This window comes from Lepisosteus platostomus, chromosome 14 (assembly GCF_059453375.1).
Source record: "Lepisosteus platostomus isolate fLepPlt1 chromosome 14, fLepPlt1.hap1, whole genome shotgun sequence".
In the NCBI taxonomy this organism is placed as follows: domain Eukaryota; kingdom Metazoa; phylum Chordata; class Actinopteri; order Semionotiformes; family Lepisosteidae; genus Lepisosteus; species Lepisosteus platostomus.
In genome coordinates, this window is record NC_142624.1 from 41,513,912 (window position 1) to 41,537,912 (window position 24,001).

The window sequence follows — 24,001 nt, forward strand, 5'->3', positions numbered from 1 at the left end:
GGGGGTGTTGTATGAAGCATATCAGCCAACTGTAATGTTAATAAATGTAATCAAGCTATAAGTTTCCACATGGTGCAGAAATCTGTTCAAATTCATTATATTTTTTTATGGAATAAATATTGCGAGGATCAGAGATGCGGATATTAGATGGAGATTTAATTCACTTACTTTAACACTCCAGGTTTACAAAGTGCTTCAGTTCCTTTCCAGTGCATGATTCCATAAATACGATTTTCCCCATGGCACAGCACACTAATTCATTCCCATACATATTCACAAGGTATTTATGTTCAGTAAATCTGACCAAGTGCAGAATATATTTTTATACGTAAGTACTTTAATAGCTTTGAATATTTCAGTCTTCCTGGTATCTTGAAGTACCAAGCTGGCTTTCTTCAAGTCTGATAAAGGTCTTTACAAATGTTAAACTTGAAACTATTTTGTTCAGCAGATACTGAACTGTGATTAATAAATCACTGTGACCAAGGGCACAGCAGAAAACTAAATTTAAATGTTTTCATTAGAACCATAAGAAAATTCAAAATGGCTTAACACAAATTGTTTCCAAGTTTATAAATATTCCAACTGAAAGGTACCAGAAAGCTTGAAGGATGGTGTGCTGTTGATATTGTACGTCCTTGATTCCCCCTTCACTCCTCTTTCCTCTTTCATAGCAATAAAATCTGATAAATATGGCAGTGTATGCAATAAACATTGCCTAGAAACAATCAGGAATCGTCGTATTTCATATATGACTGAAATATATATATATACACTGCAAATGATTATCCATCCAAGGATGTCATTACTTTTGAAAATGGCTTTATACAAGTAATATTAAATATAAATATATCTATACGAAAAAAGGAACTAGTTTCAGTACAAATGCAAGATTCTCATCTACTACCAAATTCAATCCATTATTTAAGGTCTGCCAGAAATAAATTACAAATAGTGCCCTTTAGAGAGGCAGATGCAGAGGCTGCCCCGAAAACAGCTAATTTTAGGAGCTCCATTTACCAACAAAGAGCTGTTAGTTTTGATAATGTGCAGCAGCAGAAAGGACAGACTGGAAGATAAAAGGCTAAAGATCCCTGATGCACTTTACAATTACATTCAAAATAATCCAACAAATTTCTTCTTAGAAACCACCAAAAGAATAAGCAGCTTCGAAGAGTCTCTCCCCTCACAATGTCATAATTAAACATTGGAGCAGCATTCACGCTATTTCCAGAAGCCCCTAAGAAACATTTCTGACATTTTATAGTCAAAAGAAAACCTAGTCACACCTCAACCCAACCCCTTTTCATTAATAAAAAAACAGCTGGATCAGTTTGGGGATGTAAAAAACTTTTTTCTGCCAGATTCAGTCTTGGTTTTGCTGTTGAACCTGAAAAAAAGCACTTCATTAAAATAACTCTTGTACTGCACAAATCCAGAGTCAAGTGACCAGTTTTTATTGCAGCCATATCCTTATCGACCTAATTGAACTTATTGGTTAAACTAATTCCAATAATTTACATGCAAGAGATACAAAGAACACAAGACCAGCTGGACTGTGACCCTCCAGGCCTGGAGCTGGGCTTCCTTATGTTAAGGTAAAGCTAGAGCTGGGTATTAAACTCATGTCCAGAGGGTCACAGTGCCTCCTGGCTTTTGTTATAATAAAGCCCATAACCAACAAAACTTACCTGATTAACGTAAAGAATATAATGTTGGTAATTCTTTTTAGGTTCCAAAAATTTTGAAGAGGCCGTTTTGAGTGATAAAGTGAAAATACAAATGCCTTGCAGAAATCTTCAAGTCTTATTAAGAACTGAGTACTTCTGTTGCAATGAAAAGCTGCAGACAGCTCTCCAGCAGCCCTCCAGGTATGGCTTTAACCTCCCTGAGTCGGTGTTCATATGGTAATAAAATAAGAGCGTCCTTATGGGAGACAAGGGACCTCAAAAAAACAAACTCTGGAAGTATCATATTACTACAGCAATATCAATGTTTCAGTACTACCCAGTTTTAAACCTTTCTGCTTTTATATTCCTTTTCAAATAGAAGAGTTGCACATTCCTGTATTTTTGTCTAAGACAACACTCTTAGAAAAGGCGAAAGGACTTACGGCTGGTTTAGAGCAGTGCCCAGAGTGGTTTTGAATTTGCCCTTCAGAGAGCCAGAGCTGGGGGTTTTGAAAGCACCACTCATCTCTGGGGACGTCAAGGGCTTAAACAGGCGATCTGATATAAAAATGTGTAGAGAGGTGAAACTGGTTTGAAATTGACAGAAAACTACTCTACTGTCATTAGCATGAGATCAAATCTGTTTCATCTTGAGCTGGTTTCACAGACTATACTATATTTACCTATAATAATATTAGGTAGCATTGGTTAGCTGTTTACCTTTTTCCATGGCGTTGCTATCATTATTGATATTGGCATCAACTACAGATGAAATTATCCGATCACTTTCCACCATAATAAACTGTTTCCAATAATCTTCTGACAGGGACAGGAGACGAGCAACAACCTAATCATATAAACACATTTTTTGTAATGAAATGTGAAAATCTTCACTATTAGAACACTTGACTCTCTAGTGTCATGTAAAAACAGTGCTAGATCATGTGGACTGGTTACATTAAAAATTTGAAGGTATCAAAATGTTTAATAGTTCTGTAGTTTTAACATGTCAAATTTTAAAAATATACCACTCTGGTTTATTTAAAGAGGTTTAAAATCTAGAAAAAAACTAAAATCACTACAGTCTTAATTACATTTCCATAAATTATATTAAATGTTCCCAAAATTGTATAAAAATGTAATAAATTGAATTTTATATGACCTATTTTCCCCATGTACCTACTTTCGGCTGCAGTGTTGTGTCCCTCATTATCATCATAGGGGATGGCTCTGGGACAGAGTGCCCAACAATGGTGGGGCCGAACACTCTGGCCAGATTGTTCAGGTCCATTTTGCAGAACGGGCTCTTCATCACTCTGGAGAAGGAATTTAAAATTGTTTTAACAGTACAAACCTTTCAATGAGTTTAAAAGCAGATTGTTAGACTCCACGGCAGGTAGAATAGCACGTGCTCAGTCTGCTCGCGTTGCTCGCTCTGGGGGGAGCTCACCGTTGCAGATGCAGCATGAGAAAGGCCAGTGTCTCTCTGTTGGGCTGCGGCAGATCTCCTGTAGCTTGGCACATCGCTGCAATACTGTTATCATCATCGAGAATTTCTGTGAAGAACAGTACCTGAGCATCAGAGGCTTTGAAAAGGTTAGTTCTTTTTAGCAGAGAAAACTAATGCACATCATTAAATATGTATTCCCTTTTTCCTTTTTATGTTGTAGGGTATTGAATTTGGCATACTACCATTTAGCACCAAAAACTGATAATTAGAAATATACATTTTCTGAAGCAGGTGGAGTGTAGGTTCAATAAATGTCAGTTTTGATACTGTGCTGCATAGAGGATGTTCATGCACTGTAGCATTTGCTATAACACTTAAAAGCCTAGGAAATTAACACTGACTCCTTGAAATACCCATTTCAATTTTTAATTTAAAAAAATAGAGCAACAGAGTTGATGCCCTGGAGTCATTAAGTCTGATTCAGACAAACTGAAAATGTATACTTTTGAAAGCTGGCTTTCATTATCACAAGATTAAATCTGACTGGTGCAAAATACAGTAAGTGGACATAAATTGAATGGGTTATAATCTCTGTGCTAAATAAGTAACTGGTCAGAAGGTGCAGTACAAAGATAAGAAGAGCTAAAAGAAAACATTAGCTTTATTAGATTTCAATAAAGACACCAACTGTAAGTATTACTCTTTCACAAAACCTACAGGAGAATATTTGTCATCTGCAACCCAAAGGCAGTTTGAACTGGATTCTTCAACTACTAATTTCACCTTGTGCAAGCTCATTTAACTGGAACTGTTACCCTACATGTCCTGTGCATTTCCTCTGGTGAAGCCTAATAGATCTTGAATTAGTTGTTTAAAAACATGTCACACTCTCAGGAAAGCTGAAAGTCATTACAAGGTTCAGTTCATTTTATGGCTTAGAAGATGATTTTGAGACTGAAGGGAAGCCATGATCAGAGCAGCTCTTTTGAGTTGAGAGCTAACAGGCTGCTTGAAGGGACTTTATTCTTCAACTGCAGATAATTGTAAACAGAGCTCATTACTCAAAGTTATGCAATTAAACCACTCATAACTATTGTCTTATATCTGTAAGTGGAACAAAAAATCATACCACACGCATCCATGAACACCTTGTGAAGATGAAAAGTAAGAATGGGTTCCTTCAGTTTTCTCAGGAAGTCTTTGAGAAGTCCACAGATGACATGAATATCATCCACCTTACTAAGTGAAACTACCCCTTTCCCAAGCAGGTATTTTTCCCTCAGTTCTTTCACAACTCGCTCACAGCCAGGCACTCTGTAAATTCCAATCTGGATCATAAAGAAAAGAAATTAACGGATCTCTTCATGGTTTTTTAACCAACAAGCAATCACTGAAATAGACCGGGAAATATTATCCAAAAGAACTAGGGTAAGGAAGAAGTCACCTCTTGCAATCCTCTCTTCTCAATCTCATTTACGCACTGTACAATTATTGGAGGGATCATTGGAGGAGTCGATGGAGCAAAATTGGCCAAAATGCCCTGGAAAAACAAAGGATTTGAAAACAACTCAAAGCTAGCTGCAACAAAAAAAAGCAGATAAGGAACAAACATTTCACTATGCACATGTTACGAACAAAGCTAAAATTAGTCAATACCTTGAAATTCTGAGCAGAAGGGCCCGAGACACTAGGCACACATCTCTGGGAAAACAGGTCTTTGCATTCAGGGTGAGCCACCATCCGACAATTCCTGCACTTCACAGCCATCTTCCCAAACTTGATCCTCTTCCCACATGGGATACAAGCTTCAGGACGGATAACCTGAGACGACAAAAGGGGAACCTGCTCAAAGATGGGGAGAAGGGGTTCCTGAATGACTCGGACTGAGAAGGGAATGAGGAGTGCTTGTTGTGGCGGTCAGCTCAGACGTCACCAGCTGGGGTCCTAAATACCTGCACGTAACTGGGCTGAGTTGGCTTGCACAGATCAGGGTTGACCTCCATGCGTCGCACACCAGCAGCTCATGTGTGGCTTGCTGGACACCAACAAGACCTACATCCCTTCCTCTGAGCAATGCCATCTCCACCATAGGCACTTTGGGACTCACAGCTGTAACACTATACGTCACTCTGGGATGAGCACTGCATCAGTGAGGCGAGTTCAGTACAAAGCTGGAGATTCTAAAGGAAGGAACCCTTTTTTTTCAAAAAAAAGTTTTTTTAAACAGAAAACAAAATTGAAGCTGAAAAAATTTTTTCTTCTATGACAGTTAACCTGTTTTCCATTTGACTGCTTAAAAATGCTGAGCACTCAAGAACAGAACATTCCTGCAGCATGATGTCGACCATGACTAAGTCCAAGGAGAAGAGCATTAAGCGATGTGTGCAACTTTATAGCTCGATTATGTTGGCTTATACAGAAGATCAATACCCTGTCCCTGAACTGCAAATGCAGCCTCATTAGCTTTTACAAAAGGCAAGATTTTCATTTTGTAGCAGAACTGAAACAGTTCAAGAACAAACTTCATGAAACAATGTATTGATGAGAACTTAAACCAGAAGGAACACTTGGCTACAGATTGTACTGGTACACCTGGTACAGTAATTACTATTAAAAACAATGAAAGTTAAGTTATTATGCATAACTTTTAACACCACACCTAATATTTAAAAATGTTTCATTCAGTGACAGCAGGATTTCAATGAATAGTTGAAGTCACTTAAATATTAAAGGAATCAAAAATGGTCTCACCGTTTTAGAAATAAATGTGTGTCGTGATCCTTTTTCTTCAGGGATAGCAGGAACATTCTGAAATTTAATGTTCGAATCTATTTCCATCTCAGTGACACATGTCAGATTTCCTCCATTTGTGTCCTCCCCAACAGCCCACACTGTGGTTTGCTCTGGAAGGGACTAAAATTCTTAATTTATTGTCCTACACAAAACTGAGATTTAGAAACCAGTTCAATAATGAAATAACCACAGAATCCAAAACATTTTATTAAACATTAAACTCTTTTAAACTCTGATGTTTGTGCCCCTTCAGAGCACTTCATCAACAACATACATATGTATGTCACACTTACAGTTTTTGTACTGTACTGTTTTTAATTCTAAAATTCCAATGTTGTAGAATGGGCAGTTGCCAGTAAAAACATAAGCAAATATCAATAAGCACCTGTTACAGAGGAGATCTGCTGGTTTCTGAAAGACCTCTGAGGCAGTGTCTCAATAGTAGACACAGTCTGAATGTGACCTCTGTCCTCGGGCAGAGTCACGGTAGTTTTTGTCACAATCGATTCACAGTGGACCTGGAAAACAAAACACTTCCATGTTCAGCATTACATAGTTCTCTCCTAGGATTACATTTCACACACAATAATATATTTAATCATGATTCCAAAGCTCAAATTGTATTATGAAAATTATCAAACACTAATGAGTCTCTTATAATCACATTCAGGGCTATTGACTGAAGTCAGGATAATTAATTTCAGTGTGAAAGCTTGTGTTCCTTCAAGGGACGATTAATGTTGAGGTGCAGCAATAGGGAGGGGCGTCACAGAAGCTGATCATGCCTGGTCCAGCAGCGTCTCCACACCAGGACACAGGCAGTGCGAGAATGATGACAAGTGTAGGGCCTGGGGCCTGATGAATTAAGTTTCCAATAAGAAGTGACAACATGCTGCCCCCTGTCTATAAAAGATACAAGTTCAGGAATAATCAGGTGATTAATGAAAGAATTTCTTTCACAGACAGCATCTCCTTTTGAACAGCTGGCTGACTTTCTGCTAACTGTGCCATGTAACAACGCCTCAGGGTAAGAAGGCTGTGCTTTTTTGCTGTCGCCTTCTCTGGAGATTCAAGATAGCAGCACTACATTTATTCAACGAGACACATTGTACACGCTTGATAGGATGCTAAAACTCGGCTTTCTAAAGGTTGAAATAAAGATAAGAAAAAAACAGGTAAAGGCACTAAAATAAAAAGCACAGATTCTCATTCTCATCATTCGCTCAACCCAACACAGCATCTCTGTCAGAATCCCTACTGTGTCCTTTCAGTGACTGCAGCAGCTGGAGCTCGTGGGCACATAACATCCTGGACCCATGAACTGCTTGTCGAGCCAGGTATTGTTACTATTCGCCCACAGACTCATCAAGACACAAACATTTTATAAATGCTTAGCTTATCTTAGCATATCTGTCCTCTTTTTCTCTGATGTGTTTGTTCATTTAAACAGCCTATGAAATGAAAAGCACAATTAATTTCTTCTTACATTTTCAGCTGCCTTTCCTCCTAAGAAGTCACCTGATCGTCCTCCGGCTCGAACCCGCTTAGGGAGAAGAGGCGGCCCAACCCCCGGCGCGAGAGAGGAGCGCTGGAGGAGTTACATAAAAACAAACACACAGGTGTTTTCAGGTTTATAAGAATATTACAAGTCCCACCGTGCTTATTAATATGAGGCTTCCTCTCCCTCTCCCCAATTTCATCACAAGTAGCCCATATTTTTACTTGTTTCTTATGTCAGACAATGCTTACCCTTTTCTCTCGGGCTCTTGATTTAAGTGGTTTAACCACAGAAGTATCCAGATCCTACAAAACAGCATTTATGGTTTTTAATATTATTATAAATATTAAGATAAATGTGTTTACTTTGGCTACTATAGTAGACAACTTACATTCATACAGTACATTTCAAAACTATTACCACCATCATGTTTTAACCAATCCTCCCCTTTCAATCACATTCAATAGCATCTGAAATATATTCTGTATCAGGAATTTTAAAATGGGGATTAGGACTTAAAAATTCAAAAATGTTCTACCAGGTCATCATCTGTTCGGTCATAACTAATATCTGAATGTGACAGAAATGAGTTGCCGGATTCATCAATGACAGATAATCTGAAAAACAAAAAAATAGAAAGAATTTTTTAAAAACCAAAACTATACTTAAAGTTACTACTTATACCATAGTATACCATATAGCAGACGTTGAAAGTGAAAACTCACTCAATGAGTACGAAGCTATTTAATATAGTTCTTTTATTGACACTTTAAAGTAGTTTAAAACATTGCAAATGTAAAAACATGAAAACAATTATGTATGAAAATTGACAGGATTTAAAAGTGCTAACTGATATGAGAGATGCAATATGAGCTTTGGAGCAACAGTACAGAAAGTACAGTCTCCAAGGGTTCGGATCCTCATTCTGGGAGCTCTAAAGAAGGCCAGAGTCCAAAGAGTGCAAATGATGTGCAGATGTGTAGGGAGATAACAGTTCACAGATGTAGTCAGGAGCCAAATCATTTAATTCCTTAAAGCTGCACAGTACTATTTTGAATTGTATTTGGAAATCCACAGAGAGCCAGTTAAGGAAGCTAAAACAGGAGAGATGTGCTCGTGCATTTTACTTTTAGTTAAGATCTCAACAGCCGACTTCTAAACATATTGCAAATTGGCAAGAACACATTTGGATACATTAGCAAGCACTGTATTAGAATAATCAAGCCAGAAAAAGAGAAATGCATGGATTAGCTTTTCTACATCTGATCCAGTTACAAAAATGAAAAATGTTCATAACGCCTTCACACACTGCACTTGCTTTTGAAACAAGATGGAAGATGACACAAATATTTCTGACGTGAGTATTTTGACTAATGCCAAAACTATCGATTGTCGAACTGAAGTGGACATGGTTGATAGGAAGAGATAATTATTATATCTTGGAACTTGTCAGATCTGGTTTTAAAATCTTTGCTGCATCCATTTGTAACATCATCTATGCTGACAGTGTTTGATTGATATTAGGTTTCATGCAAACATATAGTTGAGTTTAAACATCATAGAAATTACAACTGAGCCAATGGGGAAATTTAGGAACTAATAACAATGGGGCAAAACGGAGCCCTGTAAAAAGCCAACTGTGTCAAGGAGGAACAGTGCCCAATTTGAACAAAGTTAGGTACGCAAACCAGTTCCAGTACTACCAACAACTAAGAACCAAGAATGGATAGAAGAACTCATCTTATTTCATACAGCTTATTTTCAAATAAATTATCTTGTAATAAAGTTATAGTCCAATAGATCTTTTGCCAAAATTAAGTTAGATTCCAGTCAATCAGTTAATTATCAAGTGACATCTAAGTTCTCCCTTTTTAATAGAGATGCAGTTAATTGCAAGTTTAAAGGATAAGGAAAATATCAACATCTTATTCATTTGATATGTCTGATAATGAGACAGAGAATTAAAAAGTTAAAGACAGTGGAAATATAAACCAAGAATCATGTGTTGGCTGACATTTAAGCAACTAATTCAGATACCTTCTGAATTAGTCACTAAATTAGTCAGTAAATTCTACAAGGTTATAAAAGCATTAAACTTGAAATGAAATGACAAGATACAAGCCAACCCCTGATGTTATAAATTTTAGAGTTTTACCTTCTGCCCATACTGTGAGTGACACCCGATCTTCTCGTATTGAAGTTGGCCAGCACAAATTTCTGTTCTTCATTTAGATAAGCACCAGACTGGCCATCATGCATTAAAACATCACAAATCAGCTGCATCTGTCTTTCCTGTGATTAAAAAACATCACACACAAAAATATGCTCTATACCAATTCAATGTGTAAATTGTTCCTTCTTGCAAATTACATTAAATTTATATACATCATGAGTTCCTTGCTCTTACAAAGAGGACAACTCCATACCTACTGTATATCTCTTGCAATAAAAGGTTTTGGTTTAATTCATCCTCTATGGTTAAGGTCCTCAAAAAACAATGTTAAGCTGGTTTTGCCATTGGCAAAGGTAGAGAAATGCGATAACTTTCACACAGCTTTAAGCCCCGAACGTCCTCTTTTACTACAGCAATCCAAGAACTTATTCTTTAAAACAGAATCTTCTTAAATTGTTGCCAGATACACACGCGCAAAAAAGTCTTAATGCACAAAAATGCAGATTTATTGTCAATGATATGGTGGGGAAAGACTTTGTTCTGTTTAGTAACTTACCAGGTGTTCAAAATCAGCCTCTGCTTTGTGCCGTTTCTTCATCTCCACATCAACCTGGTTGCGAGCATGTTTTAGTTTTACCTCCAGTGCTGATTTTGTCAACTCCGACTTCATCAGGAGCTCTTTATACTTCTTCAGCTCCAGCTCAGACTGCAGCCATTTTTTCCTAGTTTCCTCATAATTCTTCACCACGTGAAGGAATTCTGAAAGCAAATGATGACAGGCTTGTGCCTTATAATATATGCCAAAAATCAGTAAAGGAATGTACTCTGTTCATGCTTATGATGACTGTTTTAACACTGCATTCTCCTTTAAAAAAATGACATCTAAAAAGTCCCAGTTGTATGCATTTTACAAAATAGATTTCTTATTTGAGATCAAATTGAGGTGGCCTTATTTATCTGGCACTGAATTAAATTTTTCTCAAGAAGATATCAAATATATCTTGCTGTGGCTGCTAATTTATTTGATTCAGCAGAAAAACTGAATAAAAAACCCAATTCCGAATCTTGCTGTGTGGCTGAGACCTGAGTGTCCTGGCCGAACGGTCGCACCTTGTCCTCAGTGGTGCTCAGCCAACTGCACAGCCCCACTGAGGGAATGATAGTCACAGTCGACTAGTGACACAACCCGTGATTGAGGTGCTCAATATTCCCTTGGGCAAGCCCCAGATCACAAAACACAAAGCAAAAGAAAGCAAACAGAATCCCAAAATATCATGTCAGTTTAGATTGCTGTATCTACATGACTAAAGCTATCCAAAAAAGTCCTCTTCATGAAAAGCACATGAAATACTGTCACATACTCAATAAGTATAGTGCAACCAAGTTTTTTATATAAAAATGTCCAACTATTATATTACAAATTAGTGACCTTTTTCTGGGTCCTAACAGGAGCAGTGTATACTGCTTCGACTTATTTTACCTTGTATTAACAAAAGAAAGCTAGTAACAGCAGGTTTCTAAATGTCCTATTAGGTGTGTAGTTAATGTTTGAATCGAAGTGCAGTAATAAAGCACGTAGCACACAGTTGTCTTGAATGGAATAATTTTGATTATGTTGCAAAGAAAAAAAAAGAAGAAAGAATTTTTAAATTACTTATTTAATCCATTTTAAACTGTTCAAAATCCCCATTTTCATTGATTCATTTAAATCACTGCAAGTAAAACCAGTTCTGAAGGATAGAGCTGGCTCACGGTGCTTGAAAACTGCAGCTTTGGTGAACAACAGTGTTTGTATATAAAGGAAATGTATTTTCTAAGAACAAAAGAAACCTTTCAAGCTTATTGAAAGGGGATTTTCATGAAAAAACAATCCAAATAATGCTTACTTCCCTAAATTAATGAGTTTTGGTTGCAATGTCCGCAAGCAAACAGCCTTGCTAAAATTTAATAAGCTCTACAAAACAGAGGGAATTAACTTAATTATTTTTACAACAATATATCAAGGTGACAATAAAAAAAGCAATCTCCACAGGCTAAACCTAATTTTTAACCTTGGTGTTAGGAATGAAAGTTCATTAAAAAGCTGGAGATAAGGACAAGTAATATTCTACCAGTAAAATGGCAATAATAGAAACACTAATATCTCCACTAACCTACAGGCGCATGCGCCCCTTTCTCACTGTAATAACAGCAATCTGTCCACACCAAGCAAAACTTCACATCCACACAGGACTGAACCCTGAGGTGTGAATTCATTGATTTTTTTCATCTTACATCAATATCTGAAAACAACATTGCATATTACCAATACATATTGTCACCAAATTACCATATATTTTAAAACAATGTTGAGCTATTTTGTTTTTTTCATATCTTTCACAGACATACTGAATCACATTAAAGGAGAAGAAATGAAACATACCAAGTTCTGAGTTTGTGTTGTCATCCACTGCAATTTTAATGAGACACAAACTCAACAGCTCCTTTACAAATGTTTCCCCCATCTTGCTGTGAAACAAGCAGAGAATGTTTGTAATACAAAAACAAAATATGAATCACTATTATTATCATTAAAAAAACTACATGTAGAGATTACGAAAATATTCTCCCCATTGTCTCTTTTAAAATTCTTATATATATATATATGCGTGTGTGTGGAGATCTGCTTTGGATAAATCAAATGGAATCCAATCACAAAACGCCAGCCAACAGGAATCCTTCAACAGGAATGCTAATGTAGACTAATGGAAATACAGGTGGGTAGCTGCGTCACCATGCGTAGGCTACAAAGGTAAAACACCAGTTTATTCTTTTCAGCATGGAATAAACCTATTACTTGTTCCTAATGGAAATACAGACTACTCTTCATGATTGGAAATGAAGTGATGGCATACAAAAAAAAAATCAATGACATCACAAGTCCTCAAGATGATTTTTCAGAAAATGATAATGATAGCAATGTGCAATAATGGACCATGCTTACTGAAACATAAAGGAAAAATAATTCTCAACACTACTCCAAAATCCTATGTGAAGAAAAACATCCATTAGATATTAGTCCACTAATCATCTTTTCTTTGAGATATTAGAGTGGTTGTTTAGGCCTTAAGATGAAAATAAATCTTTGAGGTTCTAATCACTTAATATTATTACAGAATAATCAGACAATTAAAGTAAAACAAGACAATATTGCATAACTTCAAAAACAATTCTTCAAACGTGAACAATAAGAAAAAACATTATTTGTGTAACCAGACTTATTGACAACTTGTTACTTCTGTTTTTCTAACGTTCCCTAAGTGACTGATATAATCTAAAAACAAACAATGAAAATATTAATGTAATTTAATAAATGCAAAACCTACAAACAAACCAACTTAATGGCCCCATCAGAAATAAAAATATATCTCAGCAGCTATTATGACATTGCTATTTGTCACTGTGAAGTAACCTTTGCACAATCGAATGCTGGCATTGATCGCAATTTCCACTCTTCAGGCATAATAAGGTATTGAGCACAGGATGCAGTTTAATGAATATCAAGATTGGAGTCGGGCTGCTACAAAATTTATGTAAAAAAAGGGAAAACGCTATGGGGACTCCCAACGTCCAAACAACAAGAACACAAAATAAAAATGAACTAGAAGAAGTACAACCCAGGAAAACATTAGGAAACACTGAACACAGCAACCGGAGAGACAGCAGTATCATGGCTTATCGTTAGTGAACAGTGGCTATCCGTTTCATAAAAATGCATTAATGTAATAATGCATATACCTGAATATGAATAAGCCAACGGAACACAACTTTCCCTTAAAAGACGATTAAAATAGTAACAGCAGACGGCACGCCAGCCCTCCGCCAGACGACTCACTCAATTCTATTGAAAACCATGAACACTAGAGGGCGCGATCACCTCCCCCGGTAAGAGCTCTGAAAGTAGAGATGAACTCTGCGGCAGGATGTGAACGTTTGATTGTATAGTAAAGCATCACCCACTATACATTTCGAAACAACTGTATCTGGTGCTTAACCTAAATGATACCCCCGACTAAGTTAATAAAATTGGAAAATATTCGTTTGCAATAAATATCTATTTAAGCGCAATTTACCGTCTTTTTGCCTTTTAACGTTCCCGAGAACCAAATCTACCCATCTAAGGAAAACTCGTTTTCCAACAACGTGATGTCCTATCATATACACCTGTTCAGCGGGTCTCTTGGACCGAAAGCCCATATACAGTACAACCATACCTTTTCAGTGAGCACTGTATGAAATACTACGCGATTATTAACAATTGCAACAACAATAACGTTTAATTTTACTCATTAATGCCTTTTGATACCCTGTTGCCCGTTTATAGAACAGATTAGCAATATGAGGAGCTTTTTTCTACATCTCATTAACATAAGTCTAGAAATAAATATAATACAACCTTATAATGCAACTATTCACAGGCTGAAAAAGACAAAGCAACTTCAAACTGATTCGCACGTCACGTGCGCAACTTGTTCTAGGGAATTTGATTCACTATGACCTTTAACCACAGAAACAAGTAACTCGCCGTGACACCCTTCTTCTGTGTTACAGATGCTGACTTTTCACCTTCCATTAGTTTGCACGATACATGTTCTTTACCGCTTGAAGACTCAATTGTGAGTAATTCAGGGAATATTCCGCGCAACAGGCGAAGATGGAGTTAGTGAGTACAAGCAAGAGCGGCACTCGGGGAGGTGTCTTTGAATTAGTTCACCTGGTTCTCCACCTTCTATTAGGTTTTTATTAGCTAGCATAACATAAATGATCTTCAGAAATCAGTTCTACATCTTACACTTTCAGCTAATGGGTGGTTTAGAAATATGTCTTTATACTGTTTAGTAAACGTTCACTCAACTGGTAGAAGATTGCTCAAGAGTAATTCCGCGGTTTAACAGCTTTGTCTTGCCAGCTGCTCTCACTTAAACATGTGATAAAATCAGTAAGGCGCAGCTTCATGCGCGTCCCCCACGGAGCTGTAAAAATGAACTGGAAAACAAGGAAAGTGTTCCACTTCTTCTGCTACTGAGATGGAATATGTAATCTGCTGTAAGCCATTTATCGTCTCTTCCTCCTTTGTGATACTTTGGTTTAAAAAAATCAAAGTTTAGTAAGGACAGATTTAAAACTGAAGATGCCTGTCACAAGTGATGCACACTTGAGGGTCTCTGAATGCTGTTCTGTTCCTACGGTGATAGATAGTAAGTCTCCAGACTTGCCACACCTACAGTACAGTGTGAAATTTTGCATCAAACTTCACGTAGCTGGTTCACAAACCAGTGTAAAACCTGGAGCCCCCAGTAAAGCCCGGTTGTGTTCTGATGCTTCATTTGTTTATTTAATCGAATGATGCACATGTAAAGGAGTGTTAAAATAAAACATGCATACAGTATGATCCACATATGACCATTGTGTCATGTGCAGGTGAAGTCTTCAGCACCTACAGTCAGGGTCCTGAGTTTGAGTCCAGATCCTGGCAGACAGTCTTCAGGTTTCCATACACTGTGACCTCCAAGTCACTCAGACTTGTTTGAAAACATAATATTTTCTCATTTTTATTTTTACAATTAATTCTTTCAAAAAATACTAATACACTTTACAAGCAAAAAACAAAAAAACAATGCCACGGCATTTGTTTTCTCCTCTTGGTCTTTCTCTGTATTGTTGTAGAGACATTTAGCACAGAGTTCTCTAGTCAGCCTGAGCCACGCTTAATAAACTGTTGCTCCCCTATTCCTGTCTAAATTAGTTTTACTAGGTTGCCAAATTAATTTCCATGCAGACACATATAAACGAATTAAAGGCTGACATCATGAATAGTGATTATTTTCCAGATAGCTGATCGATGAAATGGCCTACAAGAACCAGGAGTGAGAGACCCTGCCCCAGATGTATATTCACTCTCATTATCGTCATTATTTGTAAGTATTATTGTTTTCTCCCAGTATTATAACTTTAGAAATACTTTAAAGATTAATTTGAATGTTTACTTTAGATGTATAAAATGTGCTCTTAGTATCACTTCTACTTTATTTGGCTCGTACCTTTATGCTAAAGGCCTTATATTTGTACTGATTAACACATCTGAGCATTGTGTCATAACAATCTGTATGAAATGCCTTGCTCAAGAACACAACACCAGTGCTCACCTGGAATTTGAACCAACAGCCATCCAGTCATAAGTCTAGAGTTCTAACCACTTCTCCACTCTGGCAGATAGTGCTACTTCCAGCCTTGGAATGATTGCTAACTCTCTCCTTTGGTGTGGGTTAGGTCTCAACCACAAGCCATGAATGTTAAACGATTTCTATAGTGTACGTTTAATCACTAGCCATCATGTACGACCTGCACACATTTGAGGCGTTTGCAATTAATTTCTTTAGTGGGCTTTGTATCCAGTGCCTTGATTATTTAATTGATTGTTTTTGGCTTCCGTTAAATAATTAAACTGATTAATTTAATTAATAATTAAATTGTAACAAGGTAGTGTACTGGAATAGATTTAGAGGATGGATGTTAAATTTCACTAATCTATAAAGTGGAATTGATGAGCCAGAACCTGCTGACTTGTCATTAGTAGTTATGTCAGTGTTTAAGAGTAAGGTGGCTCTAAACAAGACAGCAAGAAGCATTTTACATGATTCATAAATAAACTGCACATAAATAAAAATGGTTTCCCTTTGGGCAATACAAGTAGCACAGCAGAGATAACATTTTCTTTAAATTCTTTATGTAGATAAATATAACACAATTAGTATCGAACAGAGATCTGTTTTCTTTTTTCGCACTGCATCAAGTTTTATTCTTGGAGGTAAATCCTAGCTTCTTTCAGGATGTGGATGGAAGACATTACCAACAATTTACCTCAGGAATTCTACATCTTTTCTCCTTATTCCTAGTGAAAGTAATAAGCAAGAAATGGTCTGGTCATGTTTGTGCGATGCTCTGTGATGAATCTTGAGAAAAAATGCATGTGAAGTGACATTTAGTGCAGCTGCCTCACAGCTAGTAGGACCAGGACTGGGCTGCCTTCTGTGTGCAGTCTGCAAGCTGGCCAGGTGAGCTGGCGTCTCTCACTGTACGTTTCCATGGCTCCTTTGCATGCTGTCCAGGATCTGCTGTCACCCTGCACTTGAGTCCTGGGACAGGTGCAGGGCGGCCAGAGCTTTTGACAAATGCACAACTGAATGAGGACAGTAAGTTATGAGGACATATTGTATATTTTTGTGGCTGCTATTATGAACACTACCAATGCCATTCATTCTCATGAGTTATTTACTTCACTATAATAAGTATTTTCCAATAGCTCATATTAAACAACAAAAAATCAAAGAAGTTCAGACAACATTTGTCCACTAGCTCACTGTGTTAATGAACATTAAAATAGATTAAGGAGGAAAGAGAACAAAGTAAGAAGAGCAGAGTCTGGCTATGATGGGTTATGACCGTCCTTGATCCATCCCATTGATGTTTGATGTTTTGTCATATAACTACAAAGTACAAATTGTATTACAGTGCCCACATGCTTAAAATATATAAATATATAGGTGTGTTTGATGTCTTGCTTTGGGGTTTAAGAAATTGTGTGCCAAGGAAATAGAAGAATAGACTTGCTTACCAATGATGTTTCCTTTTATGAAAAAAGTTAAAACCACTTAAGTTTAGAGGAAACTTGATTAATAACCACCAGGTGGTGCTACATTCAAATGCTTTTGATAGTTAATATAACTTTTCTGTGCAGTTTGTCTGGAAAATGGTTGCCCCCCAACTCAACAAATGTCCCAAAACAAATCCTTTTTTTATTCTGTAGTCTTAATCCTCTTTGAAAAACATCACTTTGTGTTAACACAAAATTGAGCAGTTGACAGATATATTGCCTGAGGAGGTACAAACAGGGATCCAAATTAAGAGGGACTAAATCCCCTTGTTCTGACACACAGGCACTCTTTTAATTCACATGACAGCCGAAGTGCAGCAGGTTAGAATATGAAGGCAGGATTTCAATAATTCAGTGCGGAAGATGGTGAAAAATGTACAAATATTGATTCTTAAATTATCAGACATAGACTATTGCTGTCTGAAGTAACCGTGGCCATTGTGTGAGTGCACATCAAAGCACAGGAAAGTAATTTGTTCATGCAGGTTTGAAAACCCTTCCTTGCGCAGTGTGGGGCCAGAGCCCTTCAGGGCACAGCTCCCTTCCATTGTCAGGAAGTCACTCGCCCTGGCGAGGGCGCAGCAAATCCGAGCCCATCCCGGGAGACCAGGGTGCAAGGCGGGACCGAGAGCCCATTACTGCTCACCACAGGGCCGCGGGAAAGGGAGGAGTTCAGTCACCAGGGGAGGAGCAGTGCGTCTCGGGGAGGTGTGAGCGTGCTGCAGCCCCTGACGGTAACACACAGTAAGGGCTGTTCTTGTAACTGTTGCAGGCTCTGCCATGAAGAGCACAGAGCACATCAAAGTAGGACTCCAGGGAGTTGAAACACCAGTGTTTCATCCGCTGAGACTTTGCTCTTTGAGTCTGATGAATTAAGGGCAGCAAAGCACAGAGTTCCAGAGATACAAGTATAAAATGCACCCAAATGCCAGCTTGTATATTTGTGTGGAAGTAAGGGGCAACTGTTTGTTGCTGCAGCAGTGTCACAAGTTTTAAGTATCAGAATGGAAATGTATTATTTTTATAATAAAAAATATTTTTATCAGAATATTATTGGATTGGATTAATATTGCTTTATTTATGCTTACTGAAAAGTTGAACTTCTGCTAGAAAATGTCAGTACTGTATAACAAATTGCTAATGTGTAGTGTTTTAGAAATTACTACTAATGAAGATGAAAAGAAGAATAAATAAAACAAGTGTTTTGTTTAAGGCATTGGCACATGTGAAAATGAAAGACTCAGGCTCCCTTATTGGGTGTTTATGTGCTGGTTCTCCTTCCAGATTGATTTGTTCCTGGCAGTTTTACCCGGGCCAGCAGATAGAAAAGCAATATCAAGCACTCTTCCTGCCGAAGGCCTCTGGAGAGTGACTCAGGCTGGGTTACCAAGGCAGAACTAATTAAAGCTGTTTCTGAAGCAGCAATACTGGACATGATCTTTCCCACGTCTGTCCACTTACTGACCCTGCAGCTTATCGGTGGCATCCCTTCTGTATTTACAAGGAATAAACTCATTATATATAATCCTGTCATATCTCAGATTTCCAACCCCTGATTAATACAGTACGTGGGCAATGGGCTGAGAAGCTCAAAGCAGATTAGGAAAGAACAAGTCTGAAAAATCTATTTAGCATTTAATTCTGATCTTTCTGAATCTATATATTGTATATTACTTTTCCTAAGAAAGCACTTTTTGCTTATAAATTATAATCTTTGTTAAGATTTTAGAACTTCTCATTATTATGTTATTTTAGAATGAGAACTGCCCATCTTTGCCTGTTTTCTGTAATTCACTTTCTAGCAGTAGAGGGCACTGTGTATACACACACATCTGTAACTGGTCATCTGGTAGAACTAATATGATGAAGAGGCTGTTCCATCCGACAGTGATTAGCAACGTGTTTGAGCAAAGATTTGCTGTGTTTGGTTGATTCAACAAAGCTCGGGAGAACATAAGCCTTATGCCACTTTTAGAGACATTAGTAGGACTTCAACAATGTTTGAAATAGTCTGCTAATTTGGAAAAAGTCGGCTATAGTGATATTGCTACCATAGTATCCTTCACCATATTTCAGGAATTTCAGAACTGCTGTAGGTCTTCATTGGGTTTGGGAAGCCATGAACTATATACCTGAAATTGCCACAATATTAAACAGCTTGCAAAAATACTGGATGTGTCACAAGTGCATCTTTCATTTCATTGCTTCAGGTTTTATAAGACATGGGAATCCTTCTCAGATTAAAAATAGAGCTCTTTCTAAGTCTTGCTATTTCTCAATGCTTTGCATCACTGAGTCCATACAAAGACAAGGAATGGTGTTATTAAAAATATGAAAATGTAGTTAAAAGTAATAAAAATGCTTCTACAGCTGTGGTTCTAGTTTTTTAGCTCTAGTTTTTCAAAATAGGTTCAAGTTAGTATCAAGTATTATCAGAATAAACTACACTCATAACTGATGGTGAAATATAAATATTTCTATAGGATCTTGCAGATAATGAATCTTTTTATATATTCAAGGAAGATTTACTGTATAATAAAACGCAGGCAGGGAATATGTAGTAGTATTTCAATGGTTCGTGGTTGTTTTGAAGAATGCAGCATATGTTCCAGGATCAGTAACTTCCAGATTGCCCTCTTTAGCCTGAATGTCACATTAACACCATCTTACAAAAAAAAAAAATGGATAAGAGGGAATATTGCAGCACACACATATTGCAGGGTTCTGGTGTAGGTGCACTGGCACCAGTGTGAGAGGGACTGTCCCTTGTGCTCCAGAATGGCAGGGTGTTTCGTACTTACTGTGTCAGGTTCCTTAGCAATGCAGCCATTTCAGTTATTGTGAAAAGGATGAATGTACTGTACTATGTCAGCTATTCCATTCCTGCAGACCTTAGTAATTGTCTAGCATGATGCAATACAGAGAGCCATCTGTGTATTTCTGCTATGAACAATACTAAAATCTCTGTACAGAATTTTTAAACCATTGTAAAGATTATGTAACATGTGAGACACTTTATACTGCAGTGCCTAATTTAGATGTTAGTGCATGAACTGATGTGGTTTTCTCCCCTGGAAAATGTGCAGATTTTTGTTCTGGACAGTTTGCCCTTTGAGAATTATAATACTGTCTAGTGTCTCCAAACATTACCAGACACAGCCAATTAAGAACATGAAAATGTAATAAAGGTTATAAGGAAAATAAGGCTATTTGGCTACTTTGGCCCATTTGGTAGTTAGTAGCTGCAATAATTTATCCAGTTTCAGTTTTAGCCAGTTTCAACAATATGGCTGAGTAATTTGTTCCTTGTACTCACAACCCTGTCCATGCTTGCCAGTGACAGTGTTGGGTTTTAAATGGACTTCCATGACCAAAACTGTACACATGATTCTAAGTGAGGTCTTACTATTGTTTTGTTCAATGTTAACATCTTAATCTTTAATTTTAAATAAATCTTTTTGAATTTCATTTGCTTCTTCTATGATATTTGCTAATCACCCTATTTTGGTATGATCTTCAAAATCATAAGTAGTTTACAAACTGTACCACTGTGTAGATCATTGGTTTAAATTAGACACAGAAGTGGTCCTAGTACAGATCCCAGTGAAACTAAAATAATTACCGCTTCCCTATTTGAGCGTTCACCCCGACCTACAGTCTCTACTATTCTTAATCTAAACACACACCTTTTCACAAATGCCTACTGCTTGTAATTTGAGAAATAATCTTATAAAATGAACTTTTTTCAAACTCATATCTAATGATCTAAATATGCCATATTGTGTCCTCTATGTGTCCATTACTATAGTTGCTTATTTAAAGAATTCTAACAGGTTACTTAAGCAAGATCTATCTGATCTTAATCAATGTTGACCATCTCCTAGAAACATGTTTCCATATAGATCATCTTCTAGTTTAGTTCTAATAATTGTTTCCATAACCTTACAAATAACAAAGGTCAGATATATTGGTCTATAATTACTTGGTTCAGTTTTGTCACCCTTTTTATTGACACGCACTAATTTAGCTCCGCTCAGCTCCTTCAAATATGACATTGTGCTCTACTTTATCTTTAAATTTACGCATGTTTAATGGAAAACACTGACCATTAGAAATACTGCAGAGTGCCTGGGATATTGCTGCTGTATGACACTGCACAATTCCTCTGCACTACTGGGTCACTGACACTTTTGTACCAGAGTTGAACACTATTAAAATGCATAAAAACAGACTTGTCTGATTGGCAAATTATTCAGAAACACAGCTCAGCATGTGGAAAAGAGCAAAAGTGAAGTGATAAATGTATAAAATGGATACTGCACATAAGTGATTGAAGCATGCTTTCCACAGATGCAGAAATGGGAAGACTCTTGCTATTTCAGATGGAGCTGAACAGACAGAATGGGATGACACAATTAGAATTATTATTATCACATTATTATTTTTGTTAATTGAGTTAAAATGTTAATTTTATGCTGATACTAGAAAACATTTTTACATAGAGAATTACCAATGCATGGAAAAGTTTTTTCAAAACTAAGCTTCATGCTCTAGTGAAACCATGTAATGTACAGGAAAATGATGAGCTCAATGGGCTGCGTAAATCAGCGTTCTCATCACGAAGTTTTCTTTTGCCCTCATTTAATTATTTGCAAGGATATACTTTAAGACTGTAATTTCAATTGTTGTGTTTACAGCACACCTATGAAGTAAAAATGCATTTTTTATTTGTTCTAGCACAGTGTACAGTATATATAAATGTTTTGTAACTCAGGTAAATAGAAACAAAACAACAGTGATCATTCTTAAACAATAATCTTTGTTGAATGTTCCTTTAGACACTTCTCAATAGGGTATCTTTTTGTCTTTTAAGGGTGTCTAGTCATGTCTTTTACTGTCTAGTCATGGAGCACTAAAGTCTGACATCAGTGCAAATACTAGTCCCTTTTGGCTAAGCCTGGGTTGTAGTATGAATAATGTAACTGCTCAAACTCATACTGGTGTATGGTGGGCTTGTGAACTAGCTGTTAGGTGTGCAACACCAGAATACCAAGTGTCAGAGTTTCCATCACCTTCCATGGATAGCTGTGCTGAGTGCTTCCAGTGCATTGATTCAATCTTGGAGGGTACCAATGGTGAACACATTTCTCATTACCAGTAACCAGATTAAACAAACCCTTCTGTATCATTTGTGAAAAGCTTTCATTACATTTACGGACTCTTATCTTTGAATGAGAAAGAACAAGCAGAGATTTTGGGGGTACCCATTTAGTAGAAACATTTGGCAAGGCAAGATGTTAGATAATGGTTTTAAAGCTTCTAAAAGAAATGCCAGGCTCTCTTGCAAGATAGTTGTCAAGTTATCAATCAGACATTATTCTACTTTCTACAGCAGAGACTGTTTCCTGACAGGTCTAGTTTAACGAGATACTGGATTGGCTTTGACTCCTTCACTCTGTTTTTCACTCCTTTGTCTGTACAAGGTAACTTGTACTCCTTCTGCTATCCAGTACAACATAATGCTGACCTCACATTGCTCAGCTTTTGAAAATTCCAACATTCAATGACTTCCTGAAAGAAATGAACAGCATTATTCATCCAAGGATGGTAATATAAACATGAAATTAGACCTACATTCTAAATGTAACTTTCAGTCATGCATATGATCCACATATTTTACATCTAAATGAGATATGTACCAGTCAGCTAGAGGCAATAATGTACAGAGACATTCAAAAACATTTCAACCAGAATGTAGGTGAAAGAGAATCTAAAGAAAGTTTGGAAAGGAGAAAGAAAGTTTAAAAAAGACTCAAAGGAGAAGTCTAAGGAAAAACAAAACATCAAACAACCAGGTAATTAAGTGCTTATACTTAAATACCAGGAGTATTAGGAAATGCAAGAAATAGAAGCCACTGCATTAGCAGGCAATTATGATGTAATTGGAATCACTGAGACATGGCTAACAAAGAGTGATGTTAAAGAATGTAGCATTAGTGGATACACTGCATTCTGAAGAGACAGGAAAGACAGAAGAGGTGGAGGAGTAGCTACACAGTACATAAAAAGAGCATTCGTGCACAGGGACGTAACCTTGATGAATCAAAGGTTGCTCAGAAAACCATTCAAAAGGTATAATGTTAGGGTAAGGATATACAGTACACCATCACATATAGGTTCATTATTATATAGTGAAAATAGAAATATGTGTTAATGAAGAACTGGTTATCAAGGGGCAAGATTTTACTTTTTCTCACAAAGAATGGGAAAACTCAATAGCTGATAGTAAAGTGGTAGAAATGGTTAACAATTGCATCCTTACTACACACCTAGAGTCCAAAACAAAAAAATTAGAATTTAAAGAAATCAGACTATGAAGGATTGGAACAGAGTTTGATAGCAGTAAAATGGAGTAGGATCGATATAGAAACAGGACAAAATGGATGGTGATAGTTTAAAGAATTTCTGCAAGACGCACAGAAGATATTCATCCTTAGAGTTTATAAATTCTAGGTGAGAAAGCAGTGGTCCAAATGGTTTAATAAATCAATAAAAATATATAGAGAAAGGAATGGCAATATTAAATGATTAAAAAAGAACAGTATCCAGTTAGAAAATGGGTTTTATGAAGTGCAGGCACATGTGATAAACCATGTTGAAAAGGCCAAGACAGGAAAAAATAAATAGTGCAGTGGAGGCTAAAATAAATAAAAGTTCTTGAACT

At 36.9% G+C, this 24,001-nt stretch overlaps 1 protein-coding gene across 3 annotated transcripts in view; it reads right to left on the minus strand.

Annotated features, from left to right (window-relative positions):
* Positions 1 to 135: 135 nt before the first annotated feature.
* Positions 136 to 24,001, minus strand: part of LOC148649523 (rac GTPase-activating protein 1) — a 231,463-nt gene continuing 207,597 nt past the window's right edge. Inside the window, exons 1-17 of one of the 3 annotated variants that reach the window (XM_088606319.1) lie at positions 14,017 to 14,363; positions 12,007 to 12,092; positions 10,141 to 10,343; positions 9,567 to 9,703; positions 7,950 to 8,028; positions 7,663 to 7,716; positions 7,400 to 7,501; positions 6,299 to 6,431; positions 5,872 to 6,023; positions 4,777 to 4,941; positions 4,565 to 4,660; positions 4,250 to 4,448; positions 3,121 to 3,226; positions 2,854 to 2,986; positions 2,391 to 2,517; positions 2,114 to 2,228; positions 136 to 1,390 (exon numbers count right to left, since the gene is read on the minus strand). In XM_088606319.1, the coding sequence (XP_088462445.1) occupies positions 1,330 to 1,390; positions 2,114 to 2,228; positions 2,391 to 2,517; positions 2,854 to 2,986; positions 3,121 to 3,226; positions 4,250 to 4,448; positions 4,565 to 4,660; positions 4,777 to 4,941; positions 5,872 to 6,023; positions 6,299 to 6,431; positions 7,400 to 7,501; positions 7,663 to 7,716; positions 7,950 to 8,028; positions 9,567 to 9,703; positions 10,141 to 10,343; positions 12,007 to 12,088 (1,944 nt within the window). In that variant the 5' untranslated portion in view covers positions 12,089 to 12,092; positions 14,017 to 14,363 and the 3' untranslated portion in view covers positions 136 to 1,329. Of the gene's footprint in view, positions 1,391 to 2,113; positions 2,229 to 2,390; positions 2,518 to 2,853; positions 2,987 to 3,120; positions 3,227 to 4,249; positions 4,449 to 4,564; positions 4,661 to 4,776; positions 4,942 to 5,871; positions 6,024 to 6,298; positions 6,432 to 7,399; positions 7,502 to 7,662; positions 7,717 to 7,949; positions 8,029 to 9,566; positions 9,704 to 10,140; positions 10,344 to 12,006; positions 12,093 to 13,361; positions 13,447 to 14,016; positions 14,364 to 24,001 lie in introns of those variants that run through there. The other 2 variants (XM_088606320.1, XM_088606318.1) reach the window with 2 other exon arrangements.